This window comes from Lacerta agilis, chromosome 7 (assembly GCF_009819535.1).
Source record: "Lacerta agilis isolate rLacAgi1 chromosome 7, rLacAgi1.pri, whole genome shotgun sequence".
Classification (NCBI taxonomy): domain Eukaryota; kingdom Metazoa; phylum Chordata; class Lepidosauria; order Squamata; family Lacertidae; genus Lacerta; species Lacerta agilis.
Genome location: NC_046318.1, coordinates 61,108,237 through 61,121,739, shown reverse-complemented (window position 1 = coordinate 61,121,739; position 13,503 = coordinate 61,108,237). Strand labels below are relative to the sequence as shown.

Below are 13,503 nucleotides of genomic sequence, written 5' to 3'. Positions count from 1 at the left end.
AAATGTATAAAATCTCCCTCCACCAGCACCCTAAGCAACTTTTACTGTAATTTGTAGAGACAAAGCTATGTTTAGCCATCTCCTCCCTTGCTTTTTCCTTTAAGACTAATTGCAGTTGTTAACAGTCGTCAACAGGTTTTCCACACCCATCAGCCAATCACACATTCCCACCACCCTTCTGAGTAATAGCCCTCCTCACTCTCCCACTATATATAAGGGTCTGGTGACTTCTGTTTCAGTGTATCTGAAGAAGTGTGCATGCGCACGAAAGCTCATACCAAGAACAAACTTAGTTGGTCTCTAAGGTGCTACTGGAAGGATTTATTTATTTTTTTGACTATGGCAGACCAACACGGCTACCTATTTGTAGAGAGCAGTGAGCAAACCTTCAGAACCCCTCCCCAGCTTCATTAATTTGTATTTTGGAAATAGCCCAGGCTAACATTGCGGGGTGTGTGGTTTTGGGGGGAGCTCTTCCCTTGCCAGCCTCTATTTGCTTTTGCTACAGTAGCCATGGTTACTGATGGGGTAGAAGACCCTTTCTGGCTGCTATCAACAATAGGCACTCTGCAATAGAATGCAGCTACTGGGAGAGAAAGTATAAATCAATTCTTAATCTGCTTTTCTATAAAAATTTATATCCAAAGTTGAACCTGCTCCTGACCAAACATAACACAGAACTTATAAAAGACCAAAACAATGGTGCGGAAATAACACAGGCCAAGGCAGTTACAAGGGAACAAATGCAAAGTGGTGGGGTGTGGGATTTGCCACAAATTTCCAGATCTTTGCCTCATTTATCTTAAGCAGTGGAAACATTAGGCCAGGCTTCCTCAACCTCGGCCCTCCAAATGTTTTGAGACTACAATTCCCATCATTCCTGACCACTGGTACTGCTAGCTAGGGATCATGGGAGTTGTAGGCGGAAAACATCTGGAGGGCCGAGGTTGAGGAAGCCTGATTTAGTGGAAGACAACAGCAGATACATATTTCTTTACAGTAAATTCCAACTTCTCATTTGCAAGTATTTTAAACAGCTATATTTAATTCCAACTACTATTGTGACAGCCCTGAAGACAAAAGAAAAACGTTCTCTTAAATATTAAAAATGCAACTGAATGATGCTGAGTGCTTTCAATATACTGTGCAAGTATTTTTTATTGTTCTCCATAGAAGTTTAATTATTTGTAGGGATGTTTTATAACTGGCAGCTGCATCTGAAGCACTCCCTGTAAGTAGCAGTTTTAATTGAAGCTGCTACTTCAAATATTTGGGCTTTTATATCTAACAAGTGTAGGGCTGGTTTAGGCATGTGACGGCCCTCAGTCTGACATAGCTCATATGAAGGTACTGCTTGTGTGAATTAGTATCTCTATATGGAAAGCATATGGTTCTTCCTATTCTTGAAATATGGCAGCATTTGACCTGCTGCTGCTCTGGGAATCAGGACAGCCATATGTATGTTTTAAATAAAACATGGAGGGTCACTTCACAACCAAGTTTGGAAAGAATGCCATGCACTCCAGAGGTGACTGTGTAGGGGCTCTGTTTGAATCGGAAACCAGGAGCAGCAACAAAATTCATTCTTATTCCATATTGCCTTTACTGCGACTGCAGAAAGTAGTAGCCATCCTATTAAAGAACAAACCAAAGTCTATGTAAAAGGGAAGGGGTATAGCTTGATGGTAGAACACATTTGTTTGACTGGGAAAAGGTACAAGATTCAGTCTCTAGGTAGGGCTGGAAGAGTCCTGTCTGAAACCTGGAAGGCCACTGCCAGTCAATGTGGACAAATGAACTAGGTAGACTAATGGCCTGACACAATATTACAGGGCTGTTTCTTATAACCAGGAATGTCTTTCTGAGCCTCTGAGGCAGTTATGTTTGGATGTGCAACCCCATTTAAGCTGGGCAGGGAGGTTCTCTGAAGATTTCAGCAAAAGGTGTTTTTTTAAAGTCACAACAATGGTTAAAATATCTTTGACCTAAAGAAGCATCATGCAACCATCTCCTAGTATCACCAGGTTTTTTAGCAATTGCACATTGTTAAATATTCCCATCGTGTTTTAGCTGCAATTATTGAATGGCTGCTGTTTATAATAGTTGGAGAGTTGTATAGCCGTGGTACATATACCATTGTTTTTGCTACTAAAAGAGAGGATTGAATGCAAATGGGGGGGAATCTGTAATACACAATTTATTAGTTACATTACAAACACCTTGGGGAATATTTTGTTTAAAACATGATTTAAATTAGAATTAACAGTTCATACAACAAATCTGATATATATCCCCAAACCCTCATTGTCTTGTAAAAAAAAACACAACTTGAGCAGAATTTTAAAACCTATCCAAAGATAAGCAGCGTAAAGTGCAAAGATGCACTCATCATATCTTCTGATGAATCCTGTACTAACTTTCATTTTCTGTAGGTGTGTCCATTAGAGGTTTTACAGAATTATAATGTTCTCCTAATCCATATGCATGTCTCATATACCTAGAAGCAAAAACAACAGGTGTTATAGCAATTACAAAGATGTCTTCCAAACAAATAGCATGCATGCACACATAGATGCATCCAATGGTTTTATTTCCAGTGGTGTTGCTCAGCTGATGGTAAGCCTTCCAACAGTAGAACAGAGAAGAAAAACCATTTTCAGCTATCGTCTCTCCCTCCCAGCTCCCCCCTCTGAAATCTGCTCCAGACAGCTAGTTGACCCTTCCTCCGATGCTACTATGACTGTTTACCCATAATATGTCTCACTGAATTCAATGGTCTTACTCCAAGGTACCCTTAAATACATAATTCAACCAATGTTTTCAGTCACTTACATACTTCTTCAAACACAGAACTCCTTTGAGCCCCAGTGTTTAAAGTATCTACTTACACAAGTATTAGTGGTTTTCTCCTGTATTCCTCACCAACAACTATAGGTGGGGAATCCATTTGTACAACTTCAATCGGCGTTTGCAAGATGTGCGATAGAGCCCTTAGCTGCAAGGCACAATTACATAAAAAATAAATAAATGTATGAGATTTGTAGTTATCTTTGTAGCACACAGCATTAAGCGGCTTACAACAAAATTTAAGCATTTTTTTTAAAGTAAGTGTTCTAATCAGTTCTTTGAACAACATAATTTTGCTCTGAAACCTATATTGTTTGAGACGTTTATTTAAAAAAATCATCACTGCAAATATGATTTTTCCCTTTTTTATTATCTTAATAAAATTAGGTTACTAATTCATATTGACATGACAGCGGTCTCAGTGTGCCAGAGAGATGCAATCAGCATAGCATGTGGTATGAATGGGACCAGATTATGGCAGTAAACCTTTTACAAAGTAGAACTGTTCTTCTACCATATAAATAGAAGAGAAATGCTCTTGATGATCTCTGCAGTAAGAACTGCCTAAACCTGAAGCAATTTCTTTATTGTAAAAGGAGAGTGGGGAAAACTGTTACTGGATTCCCATCTTTCCTGACCGCTGGCCATGCTGGCTGGGACTGACAGGAGTGGAGAAAAACGATGGAAGGGTCACAGGTTTCCCAGCCTCTCTTGAAGATTTGGGAATATTCTAAAGACTCAAAACGAACAGACATTGGCATTTAAGATATTAGGAAAGAGCAGGGCATGATACTTACTTCCAACTGGCCACCCCAGGCAGCTGTGTTTGCTATATCATGGCAGTATTTTTCAAATTCCTCTGGAGGGGGAAAGTGCACCATTTTTAATTTGAATGTTGGAAAACAGAGCAAGCCCAAAAAGGAAAGCTTACATTGGCAATTAAAGTATGCAGAAGAACAGAACTTTGCATAGTAATACGCAAGGCAAAGAGGAAACAGGCTGAAGGCAAAGATAGATAAAAGGAAAGAAATGAGCAAAGGACCAAGCAGTGTTCTGTGAAATGACAAAGTCAATAAATATTATAAAAGGTATTGGCAGATTTGCCAATAACACGTTTACTGTAATAGTTTGTGCTTCTCCTAGATTGCACAGAGGTTCTGCTTTGGGATGTTTCCCTTGGTTACACAGAGACAGTTTAGTGGGGGAAAGCTTTAACAAACAAAGCTTTAATCTAATGCAGAGTTTTAAGCATGCTTAAGTCCACTGGTTTCAGTGGGCTTAATCAAGTTTAACCCTGTATTGGATTTAGGTCACAGTCATTAAGATATTCTTAAAGTCTCAGCCCCTCTGATGTGCTTAGAGCCACATGTCAGGTGTGGGACCCTTTGGCCCTCCAGATGTTACTGAACTTCAACCCCCAGCATCCCTGGCCATTGGTGATGCTTGTTGGGGCTGATGGGAGTTCAGTAACATCTGGAGGGTGAAAAGTTCCCCACTCCTGCCATAGGTAATAATAGTAAGTAATGCCTTTACATCTTATTGCAATTGGTCTATTACACACACACACACACACACACACACACACACACACTTGTCGTCCAGTACATATTTACCTAAAGGAAACATGCAATAAACACAGAAAGACTAACTTCTGAGAAGCGTAAGTAAGATTGGGTTGCAGCAGTTGGGGTCCTTACAGTTTAATTAACACATCTGTGCCACTGATACCTGGTAAGCAGACTTGGTGCCAATTTTCTCTGTAACAACAGAAATATGCACACAGTGGAGGAAGCAGTTTACTTACCATGACTGTACAGATCTCCTGTATTTGGGTTAGTTAGAAATGGTAGGAAGTCATCCACGTGACTTTTCATGTACTCTGCCGTTTGACTTCTAAGCGTTGCAACAGTCCAGGAATTTTGTTGCTCCTTGAGTTGATCTTCAATAGCTCTGTACATGCAGTGGCCATCAGATGGGATCTGCTTAATTTCCAATTGCCTCGTGGCTAAACTATGTGCGAGTTTTTGACTTTCAAGATGCCTAGCTCCTGTTAAATTTTCTATCTCTGCTTCTGCGATTCTTTCTTCTCTTTCTTTTTCCATGGCTGCTTTTTTATCCTGTGGTTTGAAAACGGTAAAATGCACTGCGACATCACATTTGTCCATATCATGAACTAATATTATATGCTTATTAAAAGGGGTCTCAGTTGCTCGTGATTCACAGCTCAATTCTACTGACAGAATGGTGCAAAAAGCAAAGCAATAAAGTTGCACAAGTTAAGGGGAGTACTGAAACTTATTCAGAGATTTCAGTTACATCGTTTGCCTTTCAGAAAGGTCACTATGAGCATTTCTTGGAATCCAGTTCCAAAGATGGGGTCAATTAAAGGTAAAGGGACCCTTGATCATTAGGTCAAGTCGTGTCTGACTCTGGGGTTGTGGCGCTCATCTCGCGTTACTGGCCGAGGGAGCCGGCGTACAGCTTCCGGGTCATGTGGCCAGCATGACTAAGCCGCTTCTGGCGAACCAGAGCAGCGCACGGAAATGCCATTTACCTTCCCGCCAGAGCGGTACCTATTTATCTACTTGCATTTTGACATGCTTTCAAACTTCTAGGTGGGCAGGAGCTGGGACTGAGCAACGGGAGCTCACCTCGTAGCGGGGATTCGAACCGCCGACCTTCTGATCAGCAAGCCCTAGGCTCTGTGGTTTAACCCACAGCGCCACCCGCGTACAGTTAGCTGTAGTCAATTGTGGGTATACATGAAAGAGGCTTGAAGGACCAGAAGAGACTTAACGGGATAACATGCAAGGAGATGAAGGGGTCTCTAACCCCTCTCTACCTGATCTGGGCCACGGGACTGAAACCAGGTCCCAGAGCCACCCTGGGGACACAAGATCTCTCACGGAAGCAGCTGGATCTTGCACCTGGGTCTGTATGTTGCTCACTGTCTAATCAAGACAACATTCACATTGTTAAGCACCTTACCCGCCTCTTCTGTGCTTTTGTTATTCTAGGAGGCTGAATCTGTTCCATGTCCTCAAGCTCCAGTCTTGCAATATCTATAACTGCAGCATCTTCCTAAATGACAAATGAGAATTATGTAAAATGTGCAGCGACTAGTTTCTTGAACTTGCCACCCTCTAATTTTCAGGGTAAGTTGTAGTGCATACATCTGGAGTTTCAGTTCCTTAACATTTCATGCCATTCATACCACAGTTTACCACCCAACCTATTTAATATTCATTGTCTAGTGGTCCCAACAAGCAATTTATGTACCACTCCAGAAGTATCATTCAGACTCTAAACTATGGCTTAAGACATCCAGCTCTGTTAGCATAAGGATGGTGCAAACCAATAATTCTTAGTACTTCAGCCTGCACAATATGTGGCCCCTGTCTCATACTGTAGGCTAGATAAGATGCAGGAAGATGGATTATGCAGAAAACTGGTACAAATTGCATAAAGTCTGTGCGAGTCTGCTGTAGGAAGAATAGTCATCTTGCATTCCAACATCCCAAGGGACTACTGCAGAAGTGGGAAACCTTCGACCTGCAGGTCAGATTGGCCCACAAAGCCGTTTTCCCCAAGCGACACCAGGTGTGACACCAGGTGCAACACCTGTGCAACACCTGGCATCGTATGTGATATCGGAGGAAGGGCAGGTAAAGAAACAGCTGCTAAGGAACAATCTGGAGCTTAAAGTGCTCTCCCAAATGCTCCTTGGTAAGTAGGGCTTATTGACAGCAAACTTCTTTGAAAGCCAATGGGGCTTGCTATTGACACTGATCAGCTGATTTGGAGTTGCCACCTGACATCATAATGATTGACAGGTGGGCAACCTTGTCCACCATCAAAATTGGCCTGCTAAGGGTGAGAGAGGTGAGGATCTAGCCTGCTGGCTAGATCATGTTCCCCCCTTCTGCAGTTATCATTCAAATTATAGCAGTCCAAATCCTTCCCCAACCTACAAAGAGAGCTAATCTGTATCCCAGGTATTATGGAAAGCAAGTTAGACATTTGCTGTCATTTGATTACACCAGCAAGCAAGATCAATTTGCCTTGGGAACTAGAACATCAGCATTTGCCAGCAAATAAACAATCATTTATTGAGCATATGATCACGCTTCACAGAAGTAACCCAACTCATCTACTTTTATACAGTGCGGCTTCCCAAAATCAGATATGTTTTTAGCGATCATTCGTTCACTGTGCATTTAAGGTGAAATAAGATTTATCATGGCCAAAGTAAAAAACAAAAATGGCGTCGCAGCACTGAAACCCAATTCCTTAGCAAGTTAGAAATAAGCAACGTTCAAACGTCGTTTCAGTGGATATTATGCCAACAGAGCTTTGAAAATGGAGTGCCCCTCAACACGTACTTTATTCTGTTCAGTTAGTGTCTCCTTTAGCTTCTTTAGTTCCCCCTTGTGTTTCTGTTCCAGCTCGGCCTCCAGTTTGGCAACCTCATCAGACAGCTGTTTTCTTCTCTTTTTGTCATTCTTTGGAACGGCATTTTTCATTCCTTGGATTTTGGCTGCAGAAGCACAAATCAGTGAGACAACTGGTGAGTGCCTAGCAATTATGCATGTCACTGTTCATAATTGGAAAGCTGGCCATCATTAAGTTTAACATTACTACACTGCAGGTGTGACATAATAGGCCGTATCCAAAGCACATGTTCCATGTGTGCAACAGAACTCCCTCTTTTTTTGTGCCCGACACCCTCCCAAATCTGCTCCAGAGAATTGGGAGAACCCACAGAACAAATTTAGGGGCACACAAGGGAAGTTCTGCTGCACAGCTAGAAATCGTTGCACTTTAACAGAAAAAAATGCATTTAACAACATCTTACAATGTATATGCCTGGCTAATGTAACTGCACTGTAAACCCATATTGCAGAAAGTATCTATTTCAGGGGGGGACCTGCCTCAGTCACATTGCTATTAACTACAATGCTTATTGTGCATGAACCTTATACATGCCAGGTAGGGAACAAAACCACTGCCTTCTGTTTTTTTTATAATAATATTTATTCATTTTATAAGAAAAACTAACAAAACAAATACAAAAAATACACAAATAAATCTTATACTATCTACAAAACCACTGCCTTCTGAACACATTCAAAAGGTGAAACCAGGCTGGAATGAAATCCAATGAACTGTTTGGAACTATGCAAGGACAGGCCGATTTAAAAAAAACAACTAAATAAAATCTGGTCTTGCTTAATATTATTTATTAGTTGCTTTTTACAAAAAAAGTCTCAAAGTACACAAATGCACATGCAGAGTTCTATGCTCTGAAACATGTGTGACTGAAACGTGTACCTTGGTTGATGAACGCCTCGCGACTCAAATGTTTTAGCTCCGAATCGCTGCAAACCAGGAAGTGAGTGTTCGAGTTTGCGAATGTTCTTTGGAACCTGAACGTCTGACGCGGCTTCCGCGGCTTCCGACTGAGTGCAGGAAGCTCCTGCAGCCAATTGGAAGCTGCGCCTTCCTTTTCAAACGGACTTCTGGAACAGATTTCGTTCCTCAACCAAGGTATGACTGTGTGTGTGTGTGTGTGTGTGTGTGTGTGTGTTTTAATCTGGATGATGTGTTCAGACTACGCAGTGAAGTAAAACAGTGATGGGGAACCTGTGGCCCTCCAGGTGTTTCTGGAGAACTGGTCATGCTGGCTGGGTGGGGCTGATGGAAAGGTGCAGTTCAGCTCCACCTTGATGGCCAGTTTCCCTATCCCTGGAGCAAAGAATGAATTGAATTTATTTTACGGTCACAGACCAGCTCACTAAATCAACAATACAAAAGTAATACATTAAAATTTGCACAACAAATACCATACATGTATATACACGTATACAGCAGCATTTAAAATATATAGATTAGAATATTCACGACTGCTACTAGCCCTAGCAAACATAACAAAACCTACAATGCACCATGCTCCTTCTGGTACCACAAAGCTAAGCAAGAGAGCTGTGACAATGCAGGATGTGACAAGAAGCCACAGCCTGCAGACTCTTTCCAGCCTGATTTTAGGCTTCTCACATTAACCTCAGCAACACCAGCACTGCTGCAGCTCCCCCACCTTTGAGGTCCACTGCAGAAAGTGCTCTGAACACATCTGTGGAATTGCTAATGCGTCATAAATGCTAATCGAAGCTCCACAGCAAAAAAACTGTTTGTGGGCTTTGGAAACTGGCACCCCATCTCGTGGGCTGTGGTGCAATGTCAACAGGCAGCATGTGATCCAGTAATAGGGTCAGCGTCAGAACAAGAGAACATGATTCCCTCCCTGTCTCCTGTGCTGCAAGCTGGACTTGCTCCAGATTCCATAGCCACTGCCATGCCAAGATTTGCAATATGATTTTGCAAATGTGAGGCACCAGCAGCACCTCATATCACATCTTCAGTAGCAGCTGAACCTGCCCCCCAATAACAAATCCAGCTTTCCATACACACTGCCTAGGCTTGTGCTCTGGAGAGGTCACTTCGGTGCTGCTTAACGCAGCAGTTTGGCTTCACCCCCTGGAGGCGCACACCATTGTCTCTCGAGACAGACAGATGACAGCAACCATCTCCTGTCCCCTGGTCATGTAGGCTGGGAGTTGGAGTCCAACAAAAACTGGGCGACACCAGCTTCAGAAAGCACATAGCTGTGTTTGCTACAGACCTGAGGCTGCAAGCCTATACAACACTTACCTGGGAGTGAGGACTCCCACTGAACCGAATTGGACTTATTTCTTAGGAGACACGAGTAGGATTGTGCTGCAAGAGGCTTGTGCCTCCTTAAAAGATGAATCCAAATAAGAACTCGGGCCTAAAGTTTTAACCAAAAAGCATACGTTTACTCGTAAGTAATTCCCAATGTAATATCAATTCTGTAAAGAATTACAGTCTTAAACATAAAATAGTTTCATATGGAAATTTTCCTTGAAGTCTTCTAAAGATAGATGTCAAGGCTTCTCAAATACGTGTCAGATATAAACCAGGGAGACCAGGACAGGGCCCCGTTTCGGCATGGATGCCTTCTTCAGCTTGTTTTTTATGATAGAAGTATATGAAAAATATATATGGTGTCTGTTTCTTCAAAGAAACAGACACCATATATATATTTTACATATATATTTTTCATATACTTCTATCATAAAAAACAAGCTGAAGAAGGCATCCATGCCGAAACGGGGCCCTGTCCTGGTCTCCCTGGTTTATATCTGACACGTATTTGAGAAGCCTTGACATCTATCTTTAGAAGACTTCAAGGAAAATTTCCATATGAAACTATTTTATGTTTAAGACTGTAATTCTTTACAGAATTGATATTACATTGGGAATTACTTACGAGTAAACGTATGCTTTTTGGTTAAAACTTTAGGCCCGAGTTCTTATTTGGATTCATTACAGTGTATTTGGCAATAAGAACTCCAACTCCTTAAAAGATGAAACATACTTCTCTACTAGCACATTAAAGTTCATGAACAAGAGCCCACTTCATCCTATGAAGCAGGATCTAACCTACAAAAGCCCACGTGCCGTAACACATCTCATGTCTTTTTCCTGTTTTATATTTAAGGTGTCATATTTGCAGGGCCCCATTATCAGAAAGTCAGCATCACTGGGCACCTGCAGAGGCCCACATCCTTGCAGGGGGTCAGCTAGCAACCCTACTTGGCCCTCAGCAACTCCTGTCTGGCAGCGCTCACCACATGAACAGTGGCAAGAGTGAGGAGGTGGGGCAAGATCTAGCTCTTGCTTCTGGGTGAGCCATCAGCTCCAGAAAGAGGAGGCCTACCCAACCAAGGAAGCCATCTTATCCAAAGCTTCCCCCCTTCCAGGGTCAAAACCAGCCCTGTGCATTTGTTCTAGGGGTGAACCAGAGAACCTGTGTTATATGGGGCAGCTGCATACATTTACTTTGCCAGATACACTGACCCTGTTAGGTGTTGAAGGTGCCATGAGCCTTCCTCCTGCTTCTATTCATTCATTTCATAAAATTTATATACCGCTTGATTGTAAAAAAAAAACCCACAAAGCGGTTTACAAGGAGACAAAACAATGAAATATAGAAGAATTTGCAATGTGCAAAACTTAAAACAAAAAGCAGATTAAGGTTCCCGTAACTTCCTAAGCTTCCAGGTGGGCTTGTCCCAACAAAAATAACAGAATCATAGAGTTGGAGGACACCCCAGCGATCATGTAGTCCAGTGGTTCCCAACGTGGGCCCCACGCCCCACAAGGGGGCAATTTGATTTTTAAGGGGGTCAATTTGAAAATGAGTTATAAACAGTGAATGGCCTTTTAGGCTTCCTCCACGTGAATAGGAGTTCACTTTTTGAATAAGAAGAAGAAGAAGAGTTTGGATTTGATATCCCGCTTTTCACTACCCGAAGGAGTCTCAAAGCCGCTCACATTCTCCTTTCCCTTCCTCCCCCACAACAAACACTCTGTGAGGTGAGTGGGGCTGAGAGACTTCAGAGAAGTGTGACTAGCCCAAGGTCACCCAGCAGCTGCATGTGGAGGAGCGGAGACACGAACCCGGTTCCCCAGATTACGAGTCTACCGCTCTTAACCACTACACCACACTGAATTATATGTCGGGGTGGGGGGTGGGGGGTGTCACCAGCATGTTAGAGATGCTTAGGTGGGGCATGGCCAAAAAAGGTTGGGAACCACTGATGTAGTCTAACCCCCTGCAATGCAGGAATCTCGTGCATTACAGATGGTCATCCAACCTCTGCTTAGAAACCTCCAAGGAAGTTTTCAGCAGGCGCCGAAAAAAGTACCGAGAAGGCGCCTGCTCGGTATCAACAGGCGGGGAGTTCCAAAGTCTAGGCGCTGCATATCCAGTTACCTGTTAAGTGAAACTCGCCCACCCACAAAGCCCTCGTTTCCTGGCTACCTAGCAACCCGGCTGCCCCCCCCCCCGCGCCTTTCATGGGGTTTCCTCACTCAGCAGCAGCAGCGCCTGCCTGCCATCCTTGCTCTTCTCTCGGCCTCTCTTCCCCAGCCGGCTCCCTCCCCTCGGGCCGCCCTCACCTTGCAGCTCGCGCTTCTCCTTGCGCTGCCGCCGGGCGAGCAGCTCCAGGCCTCCCGCCGCCGCCCCCGCCGCTTCTTCTGCAGCGCCCGGCTCTTCTCCTTCCCCGGGCCCGTCCATGGCGGCCCGCCGTGACTCCTTCACCCGGACGGCTCTCGGCCACGGCTGGCCCCGCCCCGCTTGTCGCGAGGCCCCGCCCCCAGGCGTTGGAAAAGGAGCGGAAGGGACTCGGCGCACGCGCCCCCGGCTCCATCGCCGCGAGACCGGCGAGAGACCATAGACTCCTGGCGATGGAGGACTGCGCAGCCGCGTGACTGTGGAGCTAGGAAAAGTGAAGAGCGATTGCTGCGCTGACTTTCTCAGGATTTCTGTCTACAGCTGTGACTGGGCGGCAGCGGCAGCAGCAGAAACAAATTTGGTAATTTATCTTAGTGAGAATTTACTTCCCATTAGGTGTCAGGGGGATAAAATATATATACAATATTTAGCAAACATCTGAAGTTCGGGGAAGTTTTTAGTGTCTGATACAGTATTTTTTATTATTTTTTATCTTTTGCTGGAGCGGCTGGGCAAATCCAGCCAGATGAGCGGGATTAAAAACAATAAAATTGTTGTTGTTGTTAATCGGAGTTTCCCCTCATATGGTTGGAAGGGCTGCCCCAATCACGACCTCAAAAGCTCAAGACTTCTTTGTCACTTTCTGTGGGCATCAACCACTTCCAGCCTTGTGGGAGATGTAGGGGGGGAAAGGCGTCCAAAGTCAACTCGGAAGCTAAAACTATACAGTTTCTACACTTTCCTATCTCTATGGGGAGGGAGGGAGAAACATGGGAAAGAACCGAGGGAGGGAATGCATTCTATTACGGAAGCGCGCCACCCAGTGGCCCTTTGCAATATCGCACCTCCAATTGGCTTGACCTTCGCTGATGGTTCTTTTCAATTTCGGCCTTCTCTCTGCATTCTTCTGATACCCTTAAAGGTGTGGTCCTTGCGGTAGGCAAGGATGGGGCACTTGTGGGCTTCCAGAGGTTGCTGGCTGGGTCTGATGCGAGCTGCTGGAGTCCAATAACACCTGGAAGGCCATACATCCCTGTGGTGGACTCTGAAACTCTGGTCCGCCCCCCCAAAAAGTTTTAGAGGAACAACAATGGGAATAGAGCTGTCAAGTCAGAGTTTCAAAAATGCAGCTTCTCACACCCCTTCGGCAGGTCCAGGGAAAGGAGACAGGGCAAATTGGAGAAATAAAAACAGAACATGTTGGGGTAAATATTAAGAGTGGCTAGGGAAACCCAGCCTGGGTGGGGTATAAATAATATTTATTTATTTATTTAAGGAAATATAGTTCTACCGTGGTAGAGCATTGGGGCCAAAGTCCATGTGACCTCCTAGCCATAGGAGCTTTTGGGCTGAGGTTGGCTGAATGGTGCAGAGAACTGGGCGGAGAATGGGAGATTGACAGAAATGTCTCCCTTGAGCCTCTGTAAATTCAAATGGTTTAAGGAAGGATGTGTGTGGCACAGCAAAGAGCGTGGCTTGGAGATTTTGGGGGAAATGTAAAAAAAAAAAGTTGGTTAGCATTTCACCTGGTAGAGCTAAGCCCTGGTTGCCCTAAAGGT

The 13,503-nt window shown here is 43.9% G+C and overlaps 1 protein-coding gene across 1 annotated transcript; it reads right to left on the bottom strand.

Annotated features, from left to right (window-relative positions):
• Nucleotides 1-2,172: 2,172 nt before the first annotated feature.
• On the bottom strand, nucleotides 2,173-12,022 carry OTUD6B (OTU deubiquitinase 6B). The gene is made up of 7 exons (XM_033155545.1): nucleotides 11,890-12,022; nucleotides 7,230-7,384; nucleotides 5,836-5,928; nucleotides 4,652-4,964; nucleotides 3,645-3,706; nucleotides 2,889-2,995; nucleotides 2,173-2,497 (listed from the first exon to the last, which is right to left on the bottom strand). The coding sequence occupies exons 1-7, from the start codon at nucleotides 12,005-12,007 to the stop codon at nucleotides 2,413-2,415; spliced, it is 933 nt and encodes a 310-aa protein (XP_033011436.1). The 5' UTR covers nucleotides 12,008-12,022; the 3' UTR covers nucleotides 2,173-2,412.
• Between the last annotated feature and the right edge of the window lie 1,481 nt (nucleotides 12,023-13,503).